Source organism: Trachurus trachurus (genome assembly GCF_905171665.1).
Source record: "Trachurus trachurus genome assembly, chromosome: 18".
NCBI classification, from domain to species: domain Eukaryota; kingdom Metazoa; phylum Chordata; class Actinopteri; order Carangiformes; family Carangidae; genus Trachurus; species Trachurus trachurus.
Genome location: NC_139909.1, coordinates 16,419,416 through 16,439,700, shown reverse-complemented (window position 1 = coordinate 16,439,700; position 20,285 = coordinate 16,419,416). Strand labels below are relative to the sequence as shown.

Genomic DNA, 20,285 nt, shown 5'->3' with positions numbered 1-20,285 from the left:
CTGAGGCCTGTTGCATAACATAGATAATGATTCATTTTGAGGATTGGATTGGACTATTGTTTGGAGATCATCCTTCAAATGCTTTATTACATGTCATAACAGCATATTTCTTCTCCAACAGAATACTGTGTAAACAATATAAATGATCTGGTCTTTGTCACACTTCTGCAGGATCTCGTTGTGAGCTGGAAATAGACGAGTGTCTTTCCGAGCCCTGTCTGAACGGAGGTGTGTGTGAGGACCTCACGGGAGGCTACGCCTGTAACTGTGCTGCCGGCTTCTCAGGGGAAAGCTGTGAGATCGACACTGATGAATGTTACAGCGCCCCCTGTCTGAATGGAGCTTCGTGTCTGGACGCTGTTAACAATTTCAGGTAACAAAAATATCCCCATTGTTTTAGAGGTAAATTCATGCAAAACCGCTGATGCAAGGGCAGTTTTTCGTCTCTGCATTTACCTTGAAAACAACTAAAAATAGCTTGCACCGACAATTAAAGGTAACAAACCTACTCCTAAAACTATAGTACGATTATGGCAATGAGCCAGTTTGCCAAAATGTTGAACTATCTCTTTAATTGTAATAATGCAATAATTGTAATGACATTAAGAAAACAGCAGTATCAATCTCAATTCCTATCACAATCCATACAGTACGTCTTAGAGACCATGACAGTGTCTTACAGTGTGAATGTCCCGCCTCTCTCTCCCAGGTGTCAGTGTGTGGAGGGATACCGGGGTCGGCTGTGTGAGGTGGACGTGGACGAGTGTGATCCCAACCCCTGTGTGAACGGCGCCAGCTGCCTGGACGGTCTGGGGTCCTACACCTGCCGCTGCCTCCCTGGGTTCAACGGAACCAGGTGTGAGACAGGTACTATAGGACAGATGACACATCACCATGGAAACTCTGGGGACGCAAAAGCATGATAATTGGTTACCTGATATTATGTAAAAAAAAAAAACATTTTAGGACGGATCAAGAACAAAAGAACTTCCCGCACACTGTTGACTTGCAATAGGTCTTTTACTACTGGACAAAGCAACGTTTCAGTCGATGTGACCTTCGTCAGGCAGAGTTGAGGACAAAAAAAACCCCAAAAACCTTTAAGACAGAAAGTTAAGTTTGATAAATAGATTTGAAATAATTTGATCATTGACAATGACAAAAAATGATCAATGACACTGTTCTTCTTTTTCTGTCAGAGATGTCCTCTGCCTTCAACCTGGACTTCGAGGTGTCTGGTATCCACGGTTACGTGATGATGGACGCGGTGATGCCGGCACTGACAGAGATCACCTGCACCTTCTGGATGAGGTCGTCAGACACCACCAACTATGGCACACCTGTCTCCTACGCTGTGGAGGGCAGCGACAACGCCTTCCTGCTCATAGACTACAACGGGTCAGTGGTTTACCATTAATATTTATAAAACATCTATGCACATAACTGGTGGTATTTCTTATTCATGCTGCAGGATTTTAAACTATTATATCTAAAACCTTTTTTTTTACGTTCCATTTTCCTAGTCCCTCGTTAAATCCTTTTCACTGTTTCTCCTCCTTCTCCCTCGCTTCAGGTGGGTGCTGTATGTGAACGGTAAGGAGCGGATCACCGACTGTCCTGCGGTGAACACGGGTCAGTGGTACCACATCGGGGTGTCGTGGAGGAGCTGGGACGGCGACTGGAGGATCTACATCAACGGGAGGCCCTCAGACGGAGGCAAAGGCCTGTCAGTCGGCACCACTATCCCAGGTGTAGTGCTATCCTCGACCTGCCTCTCTCTGCCATGACAAACATTTTCAACATCCAGTAATGATGTTTTATGTTTCTTAAAACAAGGGATACACTGTAGTTAATCTTGGTGCTTTCCCCTGTGTCTTGTAGCTGGCGGGGCCCTGGTGTTGGGTCAGGACCAGGACCAGAGGGGCGAGGGCTTCAACCCTGTCGAATCCTTTGTCGGATCCATCAGTCAACTCAATATCTGGGATCGTGTCCTCACTCAGCAGCAGGTGAACAGAAAATACCCACTCATGTTTTATTGTTACCTTTAATGTTTTGATGATGTGAATTTGAATTTAGTTTTTACCTCTTGTACCTGATTCTATTCTGTAGATCAAGGTCCTGTCCAGCAGCTGTCCAGCTTCTCATGTCACACACAGAGGGAACGTCCTCGCCTGGCCAGACTTCCTCAGCGGGGTGGTGGGCCGAGTCAAAGTAAATCACAACAGTATTTTCTGTGCTGGTAAGAAATCTCTACAAAAGTCAGTCATGATATTAAAGGACAATTCCAGGCAAATTCAACCTGGGGCTATAGTTTACTCAAGTATCACGCAAGAGTCAATTTGATGCGCTCAGTATGTTACAAACATTTACAAATATCCGCTTTCTTTAAGGCTGCCTCGGAGGGGAAAACTACGCTCCTCTCTGCCTCGCGGTTTCAGAGTGTTTGTTAGGCTAAAGGCCTATTTTCATAGGCACAGACTTGATGAGACCTATCGTCTCCCTCCCTACGGCTTACCCCAAGGGAACCACCACAGATTCTTGTAAAAGGTTTGAAAGTTCAAGGCTCTATCCAAAAATGCTTTTACACAGCAAAAAAACATGTTGTTTGATCCGAAACTGTTTAACACTACGAAAAACCCGAACCATGGCATGATTATGTAGTTTGATCTGACGCTAGACTGTGTTCTAACATGCCATGATCTTTAGACCTAAAATATTAGGAGACTAGAGCCCCAGTAGTCTACTTGCCAGCCCATAGGGCCCCATTGTGAACCCGGAAATGTTGAGTACCCCAAAGTTTTATGTTAGAAATATATAGTATGGGTCCCCAGTATTCAGAAACTGCCGGATGCTAACTTATATATATTGGGCAATTAGCATAACAAAGTCAAAGTGACCAGATTTAAACTGCCAGTGGGCCGATTTTGATGGATTTCAATCTGGTCCCTTCCGGTTTAGACAGCCATTTTGAATTTTGAAAATGTCAGAAATGGATTCAGCATCATCAATAACCCCTAAAACCACTCCAATATTGCCCGGATCAGCCAAGTCAATTTTGTTGAAATATTGCCCATATAGGCAATTATGCTAATTTATGCTAATTATGTCAATTGTGCTAATTGCCCAATATATATAAGTTAGCATCCGGCGGTTTCTGAATACTGGGGACCCATACTATATATTTCCAACATAAAACTTTGGGGTACTCAACATTTCCGGGTACTCATTGTTGGCAAGTAGACTACAGGTTGAATTTGCGAGGAATCATCCTTTAATGATAGATGTGATGGAGTCAGAGCCAGTGTGACATCAAAAAAAATCTGTTTCCATCCAGACTGCCCCAAACTGGAGAACGCCGTGACCCACCTGCACGCCTCCACTGTGGAGGTGAGCCCCGGGGCTCAGGTGCAGCTGTCCTGCGATCCTGGTTTCTACCTGGTGGGGGAGCCGGTGCTGCAGTGTCAGAATAAAGGAGAGTGGAGCCATCCCCTGCCCAGCTGTGAACGTAAGGCCCAGATCTGAGCTGCATGATAAATCGCCAATAACTTGATCTGTCATCGCGACAATTGTAAAAAGATTTTCAAAGGAATGTAAATATTAATGAGCTTCAGTGTTTATTGTGTTTTTATTGGAATGAATCAACACATTTTGGCTTTTATCGCAAATCATTCTCAAATATGTTTGTAAATTTCCCATCAAAATGGTCTTGATCTTATTATAATCATGTATAAAGACATTGTTTGTCAGTTTGCGTGTGAAAAGTTATGGAAACTATTTCAAAGTTTGGCCCATTCTTACATTGTTGCTTTGTGAAGTGTTAACTCAAACAGGCTTCCATACACAAATCAAAAAGTGATCAGTTTAGTTTGTGACAGCATCATTCATTACTTCAGCTATTTCTCAAAAGTGACACACAAACTGGCAAACAAAGACAAAATTCAGTTAACTATGCTCTGCTGGCCTTATGAATAATAATGTAAAATGAATAAAACAGTATTTTCCCCTCCAGATAGATCAGTGTGTGTTATTTTTTCAATTTTATAAACTGAATGAATAATACAGCTTTAGGTAGAAAGCAATGTGGAGATCCTGGAAACATCCCTGTTCGTTTGTGTGTGTGTGTGCGTGCGTGTGTGTTACAGGTGTGTCCTGTGGAGCCCCTCACCCCCTGGAGAACGGCCTGTTTCAGGGAACAGACTTTCACGCTGGCAGCTCAGTGGTCTATCAGTGCGACGCTGGTTTCTACCTGCTGGGAGACGAGAAGGTTCACTGCGCCAACAGCGGCAAGTGGGGAGGAAACTCGCCGGCCTGCCTCGGTACTTCACAACTTCACGCTCTGTGTCTCTATTTTCATTTCAGCTGTATAAATATGGAAAATTAATCTCTTGACAAGTGACAAATTGCATTTCTCACTGTTGTTAGACGTGGATGAGTGCGCTCTGGGATCTGACTGCGATGATCACGCCACCTGTCAGAACACAGACGGCTCCTACACCTGCACCTGCATTCACCCGTACAGTGGAGATGGAAAAAACTGCACAGGTAGGGTTAGGGAGACCACACAGCCATTTTTTTTTTGCCATCCTTATAATAAAGCTAGATTTTTATTAAACATTTTACTGATTAAAACAAAGCTCTAATGTGTGGGTGTTTCTTTTCTACGTGTGTTCCCACCAGAGCCAGTGAAGTGCGAGAACCCCGGGTCTCCAGAGTTCGGTCACAGAAGCGGAAGCAACTTTCTGATGGGCAGCGCCGTCGTGTTTGGCTGCGATGACGGATACGAGCTGATCGGTTCATCTCGACTCTACTGCCGGGAGACAGGAAACTGGGATGATCCCGCCCCGTACTGCAGAGGTGAGAGGATGAGTGATACCACATGTGACAAGTGTCTCATATTCAGAAGGATTTTGTTTGCTTCAAGTGAAACAGTCCCTGTAGGAGCTGAAATATGTTTAGCATTGTTTCTTTATGTATGGGCTTACATCTCTGCATTGTGATGATGTCATTGCGTCGACACATTGAAGGGGTGTGGTTATTTTCTTTTACTTATTGTGTGTGGTGGCTGGAGTTCGAACACAGAAGAACTAGTAGCTCTAATATTTTTTGATGACCGTCACCGTTACTGTTATTATCATCATCATTATTTACTGAGTTATTTTTCCTTTTTGCTATAACTGCTTGTTGGCTCTTTTTTAATTTTTGTTACAATAAAGGCGGTAAACTGATCATGGACGCTTGAACTTTTTGGACGCTTTAAGTTCCTCAGCGTCTGACGGCTGCTGCAGTCCCCAGTGAATACCGGAGAGCATCTTCTTAAAACCTGAGCCTCTGTAATAAAACTGTTTGATATTTCCTGTCATGCAGTCACAGTAACACAGCTACAGTCCCAGTTTCAGCCCAGTGCTGTGAAGAGCTGATTATATCTGCAGCTGTCGTTTTGTCCTCCACTGTGCAGCGGGTTGAAAAGTCTGACCACCGCAGCATCTCCATCTTGGCTCTAAGCCACATTCTTCATCATAGAGAACAGGGGGAACTGACTTACTCAGCACCTGCAGACTGTGCCAGTCTGTTGCATTCAGACACAGTGGTTGTCGAACTCTGTACGTCATCTGAAAAACATAAAGAAACTGCAGGATGTTTTGACAATATTTATATTTTTACAGTTTTTCTGTGTGTGTTTACTGTTTGTGTTACACATCAGAGACAAATGAATGACAAAGCTGAAGGTTGAGGTCCTGAAAAAGCAGAAGTAGCAATAGGAGGCAGATATGTTTTGTGGTCTAACAGCAAGTGATGAGGAATCAGGGTGAAAACTCATTCTGACAGTATTTGTTTTGGGAGCAAACCCTCATAGTCTACACACTGGGGAGACAGAGCCAACAGGTGGATGATGAAAACTTTCTGTTGTCTATATCCTGGAGGTCATGGAGGTCATGGAGGTGATGAAGAAGGGGATGCGTTGCACAATAGTGGGTCAGACAGTGATAGTGAAAAAGAAGAACAACCACAGATCAAATAAAGTGACAATGAATCGATGGATTAAGGCGAAAGAGGAAATGACAGAAAAAAGAGAAGAGCAGAGTTAATCCCCAGTGAGGACGGAGCAGAGCCTGAGAGGGGTTTTGTTTGTGTCCTTTCATATCTCTCTCTTTAAAGACAAAAACAAAGACATTAGATGATGTCATACAAGTCAGGATGTGTCGGCCTCTGCTGCCTCAGTCTTGGTCTTTCAATAATCTGTCCTCATGGAAAAGCAACACTAAATGAATGAAGAATGAATTGATTCCTCCTTCATCACTAATGGTTTCAGTCAAGTCTCTGTAGCTTCTGTCCATTTATATACTTCCCCTGGTTGCCTCTTTCATCCTGTCCGTATTGATCCCAGAGGAAGCTTGTGCTAAAATCTAATTTACGTTTCATCAATATAACACTCACGGGCGTCTGTGAACTTGTGTTTCACCCTGTAGAAATGTGTATTGATGAGGTTTTTATTTCCATCTAAATATAAAGAGCCATCTTGCATTTGCCTGTTAATAGTTTTCAGCAATTACTAATCACATTATTTGTGTTGCTTCCAGCCCTCTCCTGCCCGACGCCGACTGTCCCAGAGAACTCGGTAATGAAGGGCGACAACTTCACCTATGGAAGCAAGGTGACTTTCAGGTATCATTTGCATCCCCTTTAACACTTTGTTGTCATGTCGGCTGTAGGAAACACAAAGATTGGATGTTAAAGCTACTAAAAATAACCAAATTAAAAGCATTACAAACTAGCAGCTTCATTTTTGTTTATTAAAATCAGCATCTAACCCTGTTTTTTTTTTCCACCTCAGCTGTATGAACGGCTTCCTGCCTCAGATCCCGTATGAGTTCCAGTGTCTCACCAGTCTGCGGTGGAGCGGGACGCCGCCTGTCTGTCACCCAGTGACCTGCGGGGGGCCTCCAAGCATTGAGAACGCCAACTACATCCTCAACGCAAACACCTACCAGTCCACCGTCACATACACCTGTGCTGAGGGATACAGGTATGGATAAACTACCATCAGCTGCACTGTTCAGACGATAAGTTAAAGGTCCAGTGTGTAAAATGTGGGGAAAACCATGATATCTAGTTTGCAGCGCTCACTGCTCGCTCACTGCCGTACAAACATGGCGGCACAAGATGGTGACTCTCTCTAAAGCAAGACATTTGCTATATGTATTATAAGGCTATGAAAACCAAACAAATTTAATTTTATAGCGATTATACACTTATACAAATATATTCATTAGTAGTATATTCAGAATTTGCCAGTAAACCTTGACAAATATTACACACTGGACCTTTAAATGAATGCATGTTCATTTCATCTACACAGTTAATGTCTTTCAGCAGCATGAACCTGAAGTGACATGCTGAACTCTATATAACCTTGTCTGCTGTCATCAGTTCTTCATCTGTTTGTTTTCACAAGTCATTCTCTATAAATCTCTGTGACTGTATAATTGATCTGGTGTGAGTGTGTAAACTAAGTAGTGTATTGGTGTGAAGACCACAGGGCTCCATGGAGGTGGTTTGCGAGGCAACGGGGGAGTGGAGCCGGCCCGTTCCCCGCTGTGTGAGCGTTCTGTGCAGCGAGCCCCCGGCCCTGAGAGACGCTGTGACCGTAGGAGAGAACTTTGAACTGGGAAACAAGGTGCACTATGTCTGCAAAGAAGGGTAAATGTGGTTGAAGTATATTCAGTTTCTAACACCTATGGAGATGTGATGTCTTCACTGTGCCATCATGGATGTGACAAAGGTTCAGCCCTTTAATTTACAGGCCGCTAATTACCTGATAATGTCAAGAAATAGCGAAGAAATAACAACTAATTGCCTCATAATGTCTAGAAATAGACTAGAAATACTGGTCAGTTTCATAGTAATGTCAAGAAATATAGCCAATAAATAACGATTGATTGCGTAGAAATAGCCCAGAAATAATTGTAATTGACAATTGCAAGGACTTGGTGGAGAAAAATTCTGGCCTTAAAAAATTCAAAGCATGAAAATAATGTGCCTTTATAAAAAAAAATATGACATTACTATGAAATTGACCGTTATTTCTAGGCCATTTCTTGACATTACTACGTAATCAGCGGCCTGTAAATTAAAGGGTTACCGGTCTGGCCACTGCTGTTTGTTAGAGGACAATAATAAAGATTAAAAAACACAGGTGGATTTGATGAGTGTCTGATTTCCTCTTTATGTTTTGTTTGAACTTCCCTTGACCTTTGTTTGACCTCCCTCTGCAGCTACACTCTGATTGGTCCAGAGACCAGAGAGTGTCTGCCGAGTGGCCAATGGAGTGAAAGCTCAGCCCAGTGCGTCCCTCGCTCCTGCGGCCCTCCGCCCGACATCGACCACGCCGAGCCCTACGAGAGCCACCAGCTGTTCGGAGACACCGCCAACTACTACTGCACTGATGGATACACCGCCGGCAACAACTCCAAGATGGTGTGTAACGCTCAGGGGCTGTGGGCCCCTCCCAACGGCGCAGAGGCCCCTCGCTGCATCGCAAACTTCTGCCTCCGCCCGCCTGAAGTGCCCCACGCAATTCTGGATTCGGTCAACAAACCCAAATACGCCAGCAACACTGAAGTGAGCTACAAATGTGAAGAGGGCTTCATGCTCAACACCACCGCCACACTGAGATGTCTGATGGGAGGAGAGTGGGAGCCTTCGCCGTACGACATTGGCTGCGTGCCGGTGAGGTGCTCCAAGCCCGAGAGCATCGATCGGGGATACGTGAGCGCGACGAACTACAGTTTCGGAGCGGTGGTGGCGTACGGCTGCGATAAAGGCTTCATGATCCGAGGGGAGAAGAGGAGGACCTGCAAGGCCAATGGAGAATGGGGAGGAGTCCTGCCTACATGTGTACCTGTGTCCTGCCCCTCCCCCCCTTTACTCAAGAATGGACTCTACCAGGTTAGTCAGAAATATTCACAGAAAATCAATAAAACAAAAGGGGGAAAATGTGCTTGCTCTTTAAAAGTTACCACAGAACCACTCTGAGTTTCTATTTCCACAACAAACTATGATTGCAAAAACAGTTTGATAAGTTTTATGTTTTTGTAATTTCAATTTCTTACATGTCAAACATCATACAAAAGACGGCAACACTTTATAATATATATATGTACACGAGTCATGCGTCTAGATTCCAGGTGCCTATTCCCCTCTTATATGATTCATTATCCGTCATCAGCTGAACCCAGTAGGTAACTTCTGGTGGTGTCTGACTCTTCCAGTGGCGAAGAATGATTCGATACGTTAAAATGATGAATCCGTCTGTTTGTCCCCTCCCAGGCCAGACTTCGCTACACCTACAACAGCAAGGTGACGTACGTCTGTCAGGCGGGCTACAGGCTGGTCGGCCGTGCGGAGCGGTTTTGCCAGGCCAACCGCCAGTGGTCCAACGTCGACCCTCCGACCTGCGTCCTCCTGACCTGCGACCCCCCTCCCAACATCGCCCACGGACAGTACCGGGGCTCCGAGTTCCAGGTCGGCCAGAAGGTGGAGTACGTCTGCGACGAGGGCTACGAGCTCGTCGGGGACGCCGTCTGGACCTGTCTCAAGTACGGACGCTGGGACAAGACGCGGCGCCCGCGCTGTTCGCCGGTGCAGTGTCCGGAGCCGCCGCTGGAGGAGAACCACCTGGTCCTGAAGGGCCTGGACTCCGAGTCTGGGACGGTGGAGTTGTCCTGCGAGGACGGCTACGCCCTCGAGGGCGCTCGGTTCCTCCGCTGCACGCTGTCCCAGGAGTGGAACGACACCTTCCCGATGTGTAAGCAGGTGTTCTGCGACCCGCCTCCTTCGGTGACGTTCGGCGGCCCTAATTCCTCGCCCTCTCCCCGGTTCCCTTTCGGCGCAGAGGTGGCGTACACGTGTATAGACGGCTTCACTTTGAGGAAAGAGGACTCCGTGACCTGCCTGTCCAGCGGACGGTGGAGCCGTCCTCACCCCGAGTGCATCCCAGTCGAATGTCCGCAGCCTGTGGAGGTCTCCAACGGCATCGTCGACGTCCAGGGTCTGATGTACCTCAGCAAGGCGCTGTACAGCTGTCGGACCGGGTACAACTTAGTCGGTAACTCCACCGTCCTCTGTGGCGAGAAGGGGCTGTGGATCGGTGGCGTCCCCTCCTGCCGCCCGATCGAATGCTCTCTCCCTAAACAGATCGTCAACGGAAAAGTCATTTATACGAAACTCCAGTTCGGCCACAGCGTCACCTACTCCTGTCGCCGTGGCTACCGCCTCCAAGGCCCAGAGACTCTGAAGTGCCAGGCGAGCGGCGACTGGGACGCCGAGCCGCCTGCTTGCGTGCAGATTTCCTGCACGCCGCCTCAGCCCATCGAGAGCGGCTTCGTGGAGGGTCAGGATCACAGTTTCGGCGTCACCATCTTCTACAGTTGTTTCCCTGGTTACCAGCTGGTGGGTCAGGACCACCTGACCTGCGAGGAGTTCGGCTGGTCGAGCGCCGTCCCCGTCTGCGTGCCGTCGGACTGCGGCCTCCCTCCGCACATAGACTTTGGGGAGTTCGTCAGGTTGACGGAGCAGAGCGGGATGTTGACCTCCACCAGAGACTTGAGCTTCCTTCACGGGACGCTGATCGAATACCGCTGCCACAAAGGTTACGACCTCACGACCCCGACCAGGTTGGTGTGTCAGGAGGACGGAGGCTGGAACGGGACGGCGCCGTCCTGCGTCCCGGCGGAGTGCGAAACGCCGCCCAACCCGGAGCACGGCTGGGTGAACGTGACGGACAGCGCCCTGGGCAGCATGGTCCGATACACCTGCGAGGAGGGATTCCAGCTGGAGGGCGACGCCGTGCGGCAGTGCGTCTCGGGTCGACTGTGGACTAACGACGCCCCCACCTGCCAGCCCGTCTCCTGCGGCGACCCGGGGGCCATCGCCAACGGCACCGCTCACGGAGGCGCTTTCCTGTATCCCGAGGTCGTCCACTACGAGTGCAGCCCCGGGTTCGTCCTCAGAGGCAGCGACACCATCGCCTGCCGGATAGACGGGATGTGGAACGGACAGACGCCGCGCTGCGAGCCGCTGTCCTGCGGTTCTCCGATCGTCCCCGGTGACGTCACCGTTAAAGGAGACGACTTCACCTATAACAGCGAGATAGAGCTCAGCTGTCGGCCCGGGTTCCTCCTGCGAGGTAAATCCGTCAGCGTTTGCCAGGCTGACGGCGCCTGGAGCCACGACTCTCCCGCCTGCGTCCCCGCCCGCTGTGGGAAACCCTCGCCGATCGCCCACGGGCGCGTGCTGGGATCAGAGTTTGGCTTCAACAGCGAGGTAAAGTATGAATGTGACGAGGGATTCACGCTTAACGGAGACTCCACGCGCGTTTGTCGGTCTGACGGACTTTGGGACAAACCGGCGCCTCACTGTGACGTCATCAGCTGCGATCCGCCGGAGGACATCAGCCACGGCTTCCTCAACGGCTCCAGCTTCAACTACGACGACGTGGTGGAGTACGTCTGCTTCGACGGCTACGAGGTCGTCGGCGACCCCGTCCTGCGGTGCTCGGCCCGCGGCCTCTGGGTGGGCGCCGTGCCTCAGTGCCGGCCCTGCCTCTGCCCGCCGCCCGTGCTCAAATACGGCGTGGTCCTGGGCCGCGACCGCGCGTGCGGGGACCGGGTGCACTTCCAGTGCGACGACGGCTACAAGCTGCTGGGTCCGTCCACGGCCACGTGCGAGAAGGGCCGCGTGTGGAGCCCCGGGGTACCTGTGTGTGGCCGGGGGAGGTGCAGTGTCGCTCCGCCTACAGTTCCCAACGCTGTTCTGCAGGGCGGCAGTGCCACCTTCCCAGACGCAGTTATATACAGGTGTCGCCCTGGCTACCAGCTCAGGGGGTACCCATACCTCTCGTGCGGAAGAGACGGCAGATGGGGGGAGCCCAGGACCAACTGTGAGCCCGTGAGTTGTGGGAAACCTCCGGCTGTCGCCAACGCTCAGGTGCTCGGAGACGCATTCACTTTCCCAAACCAAATCAAATACAGGTAAATACTGAAACGACGCCTTTTGATTTGTGTTGAAACTTTATATTTCTGTCTTTTTCTGATGGTCTTTAGCTGCCACTTTGTCTCCAACTCCAAGCTGATTTAAAGGGACCTACACAATGCCCCTTTAATTACACAGACATGTTTGTTTGCTAGTAATCTGATACAGTATATAGACCACTGTGTCTGTCGGCCATTGTTTCTGTGTTTAAACATTTATAGCATAAGCAGCAGTGTTTAGTGCCTGAACACGTTCAATGAACATGAACTCGTCATATTTTTGGGCGATTGTGAACTGAACGTACTGAATTACTGCTTGATGAACTTTATTGTAAACATTGATTCTGGTGTTTGTGAACGGTGCTCTCTCACAGTATAACTTAGTGTAAGAAAGAGCTAGATTTCCATAGAGCCTTCCAGGCGAAACACATCGTAAACAGGTCTTAAAGCAGATATCAGTGGAATGTTTTTGTTAATATAAGTCCTAAATAGTCCTATTTTCCGTCAGCAATCACTTACATGAAGTATTTCAGCCTAAACACGAGTCTCTCCGTCACTCTGCTCTGCTGTAACCCGAGGAGAAAATTTTCCTTGTGGGATACAAGTGTTATCCAATGAGGAGAGAGAACGGCATGAAGGGCTGTGTGTGCAGCCAAGGGATGCGCGTGAATGTGGTGACGTAGCACGAGGACCAATTGATGCCTGACAAGGGCGGGGGCTGCTAACTCATGGTGCGTTCAAAGAAACTCGTACTTTGTGTTTTTCCTTCCTGTGAAGTCATACCAGTTCGATCTGGTACGAGTTCACGGGTCGGAAGTTACGAGTGGCCGTTATAGGGAACTTTCACAGACAACAGGATGGTAAAAACACGAGCTACGGGTTACCTGGAACGCTACCAAGTCGTAGTTGTGACTTGAAGCTGTAACTTACGGTTTCAAAAGCCTGCCTTGAACGCAGCATTAGCCGAAACGGCCGTGAAGCTGATATCTGCTTTAATATGTAGAGAAAAAACACCCAATCTGGCAACACCAGCCACCACAGTGTCGCACTGCCGCATGCATGGATAAGTATCCAAAATTGGATGTTAAGATGAAATCTGACACATAGTTTCAATTTTAAAACTGATAAAATAATTGCTGTCTATGGTTCTATATGAGCTGTGGCAATAATTTTGAAAAATAATAGCTCGCAGCAACGTATTGGAGAAAAAAAAAGGACTATGAACTAGTTTTTTTTTTGGAACCGTGAACTTAGTTCAAAATTTTGAGTCATGACCTATGAACTGAACTAGTTCATTTTAAAATTTGTGAACTGAACCTCGAAGTAGTTAATGTAGAAAGTGAACTTTCCCAACACTAATAAGCCATCATGTTTGTTTCCTCTCCTTGTTGTTTTTAAAAGACTAAATAATTTTGTTGTGGACAATAAACTTTTACCTTGAAACATTTTTTCTCATGCTTGTCCTGTCATTCTGCTTTCTTCCAGGTGTGAGGATGGTTATGAACTCGCCACACAGACGGACTCACTCTCCTGCCAGAGTGACGGCACGTGGTCCAAACACAGCGTCCGGTGCCGGCCCACCCCCTGCCCGCTGCCCGCCAACTTCTCCATCCCACATCTGGTGATCACTGGGAAGGAGCTGACACCTGTGGGTGGCACCATCACCCTGTCCTGCCCTCCTGGCTTCTACCTGCAGGGGTCAGCGCTGTCTGAATGTCAGGTAGGGACCGTGTTGGTGAATGATTTGTCCAAGTGTCTTACATTTTTAATCTTTATGAGACTGTCTGGTTTAATGATTAACCTCCATTCTGGATGCCTTTGCTCACTTTATGAAAAGAAGAAGGACATTTCACAGTGAATACAAATATTTTATGGTTGTGGCAACACTTTCGTTATCTCTCTCTTTTCCTTTGAATGTGTCGGTTAGAAACCATGAATAATGTTGGTACTTTCTGCTCCTGTCTTTTGTGGTGTGTGATAAGCGGGGTGGAAGCTGGACCCCGAGCATCTTGACAGTTTCCTGCAAGCTGGCGGTGTGTGAGAAACCCCCTCCTCTTCTTCACGGTGTCACCGAGGGGGACAGCTACAACTACGGGGACTTTGTCATGTACTCCTGCCTCCCCGGCTTTAACATGAAGGTACGGCTCATAGAATAGGATAGATTAAAATAGTTCTTTATCCATCTTTTGCAGGAAATGATGGTGTCACAGCAGCTCCAATAGAATAGAAAAAAAAAAAGATGAGATAACTTTAGAAGAAATAATAATACATTCATTTGTATAGCTCATTTCATACAGTTATTGTAGCTCAAATTGCTTCACAATAAAAGAAGGAACATTAAAAGAACATACAGAAAGAACATTTAAAAATAAAACATGATAAGAAAAGAAAAGATATGAAGCAACAATAAAAGAAAGAAAACATAGCAAATTATATATTATAGCCATAACATATTTACAGTAAATCAGTCAGTGCAAGATGAACAATTGTGCAATGTAACATACAAAGTGCAGATGTGCAACTCTTAAAATATCATTGATTCAGTTATCATCAGGCCAGTTTTAGTGTGTAACCTAATATTATGATAATACGGTAATGATTATTGATGTTTATAAGAAGTAACTGGTATCTGAGAGTGCTTTTTGTTTTCTGTAACAGAGAGAGAGAGCTTCCTCTCTCCTCCTGCTCTGTGCTTTCAAACAACGGGCCGTCTGCACTGAGCTAATGGGCTGAGAGTCTGATTACATAAAGTCACATGATTTCCCCTCAGCCATCAATAGTGTGTTGTCACAGAGCAAACAGAAAGAGCTGAGTCACTCCACCCCTGATACACTGATACCCACAGAAATACTAGCTGCCTTCATTTGAATGCCTGCTGCCGAGACAGAGCCTTTTTTAAAACACAGTGAGAGTGTGTTGTGTTGCGATCGCCTCATGTTTATAAAGTCACGCTTTGCTGCGTTACGGTTGGTTGTCTGGTGGCTCAGTGTACTTTAACACTGTTCCCTTTGTTGCAGGGAGACTCGATCCAGACCTGCCAGGGAGACAGAACATGGAGCGGCACCCAGCCAGTGTGTGTTGGTAGGTTTGTGTTCACGTGAGACAGAGCAGGAGTCGCCTGGAACAACATCAAATAGTTTTTAAAACTCCACCTTAAGATTATATTAACATGTTTAATCATGACCACTAACAAGCACGCAACACACTGAATGACAAAGTAAATAAAGAGGACAGTACAATACAATACAATACATATACATCAAATCATCATGTGATCCTGTCCATTAACAAAAGCAGACAGAAACTATTTGTCCTGCCAGTGAACGCTGCAGCTGTGAGAGAGAGAGAGCTGCACTTAAATGGAGCTGTAACTATGGATTGTAAAAAAAATAATAATATTCACACTTTTTGAGCATTTTAGTGAAGTTAGTTAGTAAGTTAAGTTTTAGTTAAAAACATCATCTGATCTTAGTTCAAGTCAATAATCTCAAACAGTGGACTGAGACTTGACAGACAGGTAGAAGTGACATTCTCACGATGTCACCATCAGGTATTGATACCTTTTCAACCAAACCGTTGAAACTTTGATCTCACTTCTTTGTTCCCTCTTCAGCACACTCCTGTGGGCCTCCTCCCACTGTGAAAAACGCACTGGTCCAGACAACAGGAGACACTTATCTACACAATGCAAGTTATGTATGTAATACTGGGCTGCAGCTCGTCGGCTCTAAGACTCTCATCTGTCAGGCCAACGGCACCTGGAGCCTCCCAGCTCCTACCTGTGAAGGTATGGGTGGGTCAGTCAGCTTTTTTGGGTAAATAAAGAAATGAGTCAGTAGTCACACAAAATAATTCTCGATCTTCATGTCAGGGGTGAGAGGCTGCGACGCCCCCAGACAGATGCTGCACGGCAAAGTGCAGGAGCACAACCTGAACACTGGGCGCGCTGTGGCGTTCCAGTGTGACAAAGGATTCACCCTGGTGGGAGAGTCTCTGGTGGTGTGCATGGGCGGCCACGCCTGGAGCTCTACGTTCCCCACCTGCCAACGTGAGAAATGCTGCCTCACTCAGACACACACACAGACACACACACACACGGAAACATGCAGGAAAAGACACAGAGAGAAACGCTTCAATTACAAGACACCAGTGCATCTCACTTTGTGTCTCTTCCTGTTATTCCTGTTGTCCTAATGACGTAACCACAGTTACAATCTCATACAACTCAGGCCCGTGCATTTACAACACACAGATCAAAACAACAGAAGCCAACACCCACTCAAAATTCTTTGTAACATCCTTTAGTTTCACAATGAGTTTCACAGCGTGGCATCCAAAGCATGAGGTCAGTGAGTCAGAGTTCCTGCTACTTGATATTTTGGAGTCAGAGCATCAGGACGTGATCAGACAAAACATGCAGAAAAGTTAACAAGTAGAGAAAGAAGAAGAAGTAAACAAAGATAAGTTAAAAACAAATATAGATAATTACTTCGACAACCAACAAATTATGTGAGAAAATAATCTGCAGATTAATCAGTAGTCAGCAGTTGGAAGCCTATGCAAATATGCATTGGCAGCATGTGGTGAACGGCTCTGTAAGCGATGCAGAGCAAGTGGAAACACGCTGTTTACTGTCACTCTGTGTGATAATGATCCCAGCAGTGAATCCAGTCTTGGCTGTGATGGTGTCATATTGGATTACATTATTACACACTGAAACATGTTCTCAGTATTTATCTACTTACCTCTGCTGTGTATTATAGTAACATAAACTTAAAGAGGAGCTATGCAGTATTTGTAGTGTAACTATGCTACATTTTTACCTTAATTAAACAGCTTTGGAGTAATTGTAATGGGTGAATAAACGGCTTATCTTGTTACAGGGACAATGGAGGCTCTCTCCATTCACGTGCGTTTCACTTATTGCGTCTCTTGGCTGAAAAACAACTTCGCAAGATCAGGTGTCCCAGCTCTCGTCTCTGCACACCGTGACGCAAACGCGCCCTGTAACCCATAATTTCTTGTTTATGGCAGATTAAACTACATAAATATACACGTTGTAACATCATATATGATATATAACGTTATCTACCGCTCTATTGATTGATTACTCGCCGGCTTCATTGTAAACAAATGCACATGGCCAGGAGGAGGGTTAGCAAAACAGAGGAAAAGCGACCAGACTTCCTCTTTAAGTAAAAAGTAAAATCTGAAAACATACATATACGGTACATACACAGAACCATACTTATTACCATCGTCTCTGTCCCTCACAGCTAAATCCTGCCCGGCTCCTCCTGGCTGGAGGGACGACGGAGCCCGACAGGAGTTCCACGTGGGTCAGTCGGTGCGCGCCAACTGCCCCAAAGGTCAGCAGGTGAAAGGCAGCGGCACCATCACCTGCAGGCCGGACCAGACCTGGAGCCCCCTCATCTCTGCGTGTGAAAGTAGGTACAGTTTGTTCAAGTCACTCGTTCTGTGAAACAAAAGTCTTTCGTTTCTCATTATTGTTTATCCAGTGTGGGGACAATCCTCCAACGTATGAGCCATCAGCTTACATCAGAGTAATGTGTCAAAAGTTTTTAGGTGGATCAAATCTGTGCTCAGAATTTCAAATATTTTCATAAAATTGAAGAACTGCATCTTTAAAAAAAAAAAAGAGAGAGAGAGAGAGAGATAATTGGAGAAGGATTCTGTGTGATTTTCAAAATAAAATCAGTAAGATTTTCCCTCTCTGATGCTAATAATCAAAATGTTTCACCCAATCAAAGTGGGAGATTCACAATAATTATTGATTTTATAGCCATATGAATAATTGTATATAATTTCTGTCAAGTAGAATGAAAATCACTGATTTCTGATGTTAAAGATTGTACTTTTGTTTTTATTGTATCTTCATGTTGACCTCCATTCTTTTCAATTCCAATTATCCTTCACTCCTCATTGATGTAATGATACTTGTTAATGGTCTCTCTATATAATTTCTATAATAATATTCCATGATTACTGTTTGTGTGAAACCCAATCAGATATATCACCCGGTCTAATTCCAGTCCTGTACATATGAAATATGAAATAATCACGTAAACCAGCTGAATGTGCTCTTTCACACCTCTGCATGCTCCCTCCCTCCTCTTTTGCATGAGCTGCTCCACACTGACACGGCTGTTGGCTCACGTTTACCTGTCGGCTCGAGTCTCACCTCCCTCTCTTGTCGTCTCTCTGGCTACTCTTTCATCACGGACTGCATCAGCATCAAACACTGTGGCGGTGGCGTCCTGTACGCAGGGCTAATTTATGGGCACCTCTGCCGCTTCTATGGCAACCTTTGTCAGACAATCCTCTGATCTTTCTTAGGCACAGTTGTCCTGAATATGCTACACAATGATGGTTGTTGTTTTTTTTGTGTATTTGCATGGTCTGTCCTCCTATATCGCATGAGTACCACAATCCTGTTCGTCCTCTTTTTGTCACAGACGATGTTAAAGAGAAGACACGTGACTGAGCTGTGTGACACATCTGGATATTTTGCATGAAACTCTCTGTCTGCCGGGGTGAAGAGGGACACAGGAAACACACTGGGTTTAATTTAATCTACACAGATTTCTCTCTCTGCTGGGCACAGTCACATAGTTTTATCTTATAAGGAAATACAGGAGGCTGACAAAATAGCAGAAACCTGCAATACAATATAACAGAGGTTGTTAGTATTGTGCCTTTTGTAATGTGACAAGAAGGAAAGAACAAAAGGGAACAGATACACAGGTGCATCTCAATAAATTAGAATATCATGGAAAAGTTTATTTCCAGTAGTTCAAGTCAAAAAGCCCCCAACCAAGTATTAAGTGCATATAAATGGACACACTTATCAGAAGGCCAACATATCTGTATTAAAAATGCCTTTTTTAATTGGTCTTTTTTGTAATATTCAATTTTCTTTTGAGAAACTGAATTTTAGGTCTTCGTTAAATGTAAGTCATAATCATTAGAAATAAAATAAATGAAGACATCAGATGTTTCATTCTGTGTGTAATGGATCTATATAATGTACTGAATTAGTTTCACTTTTTGGATTGAATTACAGACATAAATAAACTTTTCCATGATATTCTAATTCATTAGCTGCTATAGTAAAATATTGTGAGGTGTCTTTTATTTTGTCCACTCCCTGTAGCCGCAGTTACTTTTCAACTTTACTTCTACAGGACGAGGTTTAAACGTCTTTCAGCCGACACACAAAGACAAAGAAGGCTCAGGCAGCAGCAGCACTTATACGTATACTAAGTAGCGTAGTGAATAACTCGTGGGTCGTTCCATCTGGGCTGTTGTGCAGGGGTGTCCTGTGGCCCCCCTCTCCACGTGGCCAATGGGGTGGTGCGGGGGGCGGTGTTCCAGTTCGGGGACGTGGCGGCGTACTCGTGTTTTGGCGGATACACGATGGAGGGCGTCGGACGGAGCAGGTGTCTGGAGAACGGCACCTGGACGCCGCCTCCAACATGCAGAGGTAGAGAGATCGCAGAGGTCCCCGCCTCTCTCTGCCCTTTTTTTGTTTTGTTTCCCAGGATACTTTGCTTCAGCTGACTCTGCCTGTCGCTCGTGACGCTGTGCTGCTTCTCTACTGTAACAACAACTGCTGCTGCTGCTGCTGCTGCTCTGTGGAGGGTAGAAACTCCCCAGGCAGCTTCACCACAGACGCTCTTCCCTCTTCCCTGCTGCTCTGTGGCTGATACTCGCTCCTACCACTACCACTGTGACTCACAACTCATATATGAGTTCGTTCTGCAGCCTGGATCCAGTCCCGACCCTCAGACAATTTAAAAGCATTTAGTCGTGTACAGGAGCACACAAAAGTTTAAGCACGGTCAACATTTCTGTTAATGTGAACAGTTAAAGCAAGTGGAAGATGAAATGAAATGATCTCCAAAAGGCATAAAAGTATAACATGAAACACTCTTTTACAATATTTTAAGTAATATCAGTGTGTTATTCTTGTTTTGTACAAGTTTAGAGTGAAAAGGGGAAACAAAGCAGCAGCCGGCAAAAGAATGGGAAACCCTCTCAGATAACTTTGACCTCCAAAAGGCATAAAGTTACAGATGACACATTCACTTTACATTTTAAACAATATCATATTTATTTTCATCTTTTACATTTTCAAAATGAAAGAAAAGGAAAAGGGCCGACAGCCTAGTTAGTACCTAGTCGCCCCCCCTTTGGAAAACAGTGTGTTAATAGTAAATATCTTGTCTGATACCT

The 20,285-nt window shown here is 45.9% G+C and overlaps 1 protein-coding gene across 1 annotated transcript in view; it reads left to right on the top strand.

Moving 5' to 3' along the window:
• The window catches only part of svep1 (sushi, von Willebrand factor type A, EGF and pentraxin domain containing 1), a gene marked incomplete at its 5' end in the record, with an annotated part of 98,356 nt that overhangs the window by 72,393 nt on the left and 5,678 nt on the right, over positions 1–20,285 (top strand). The window contains 22 exons of the mRNA XM_083993222.1: positions 172–373; positions 710–867; positions 1,200–1,398; positions 1,574–1,749; positions 1,882–2,006; positions 2,110–2,239; positions 3,335–3,505; positions 4,143–4,316; positions 4,423–4,542; positions 4,678–4,854; positions 6,579–6,663; positions 6,833–7,024; positions 7,531–7,698; positions 8,274–8,946; positions 9,328–12,029; positions 13,515–13,749; positions 14,012–14,167; positions 15,047–15,110; positions 15,643–15,816; positions 15,901–16,077; positions 17,306–17,476; positions 19,363–19,533. Coding sequence (XP_083849348.1) covers positions 172–373; positions 710–867; positions 1,200–1,398; positions 1,574–1,749; positions 1,882–2,006; positions 2,110–2,239; positions 3,335–3,505; positions 4,143–4,316; positions 4,423–4,542; positions 4,678–4,854; positions 6,579–6,663; positions 6,833–7,024; positions 7,531–7,698; positions 8,274–8,946; positions 9,328–12,029; positions 13,515–13,749; positions 14,012–14,167; positions 15,047–15,110; positions 15,643–15,816; positions 15,901–16,077; positions 17,306–17,476; positions 19,363–19,533 — 6,600 coding nt within the window. The remainder of the gene's footprint in view (positions 1–171; positions 374–709; positions 868–1,199; positions 1,399–1,573; positions 1,750–1,881; positions 2,007–2,109; positions 2,240–3,334; positions 3,506–4,142; positions 4,317–4,422; positions 4,543–4,677; positions 4,855–6,578; positions 6,664–6,832; positions 7,025–7,530; positions 7,699–8,273; positions 8,947–9,327; positions 12,030–13,514; positions 13,750–14,011; positions 14,168–15,046; positions 15,111–15,642; positions 15,817–15,900; positions 16,078–17,305; positions 17,477–19,362; positions 19,534–20,285) is intronic.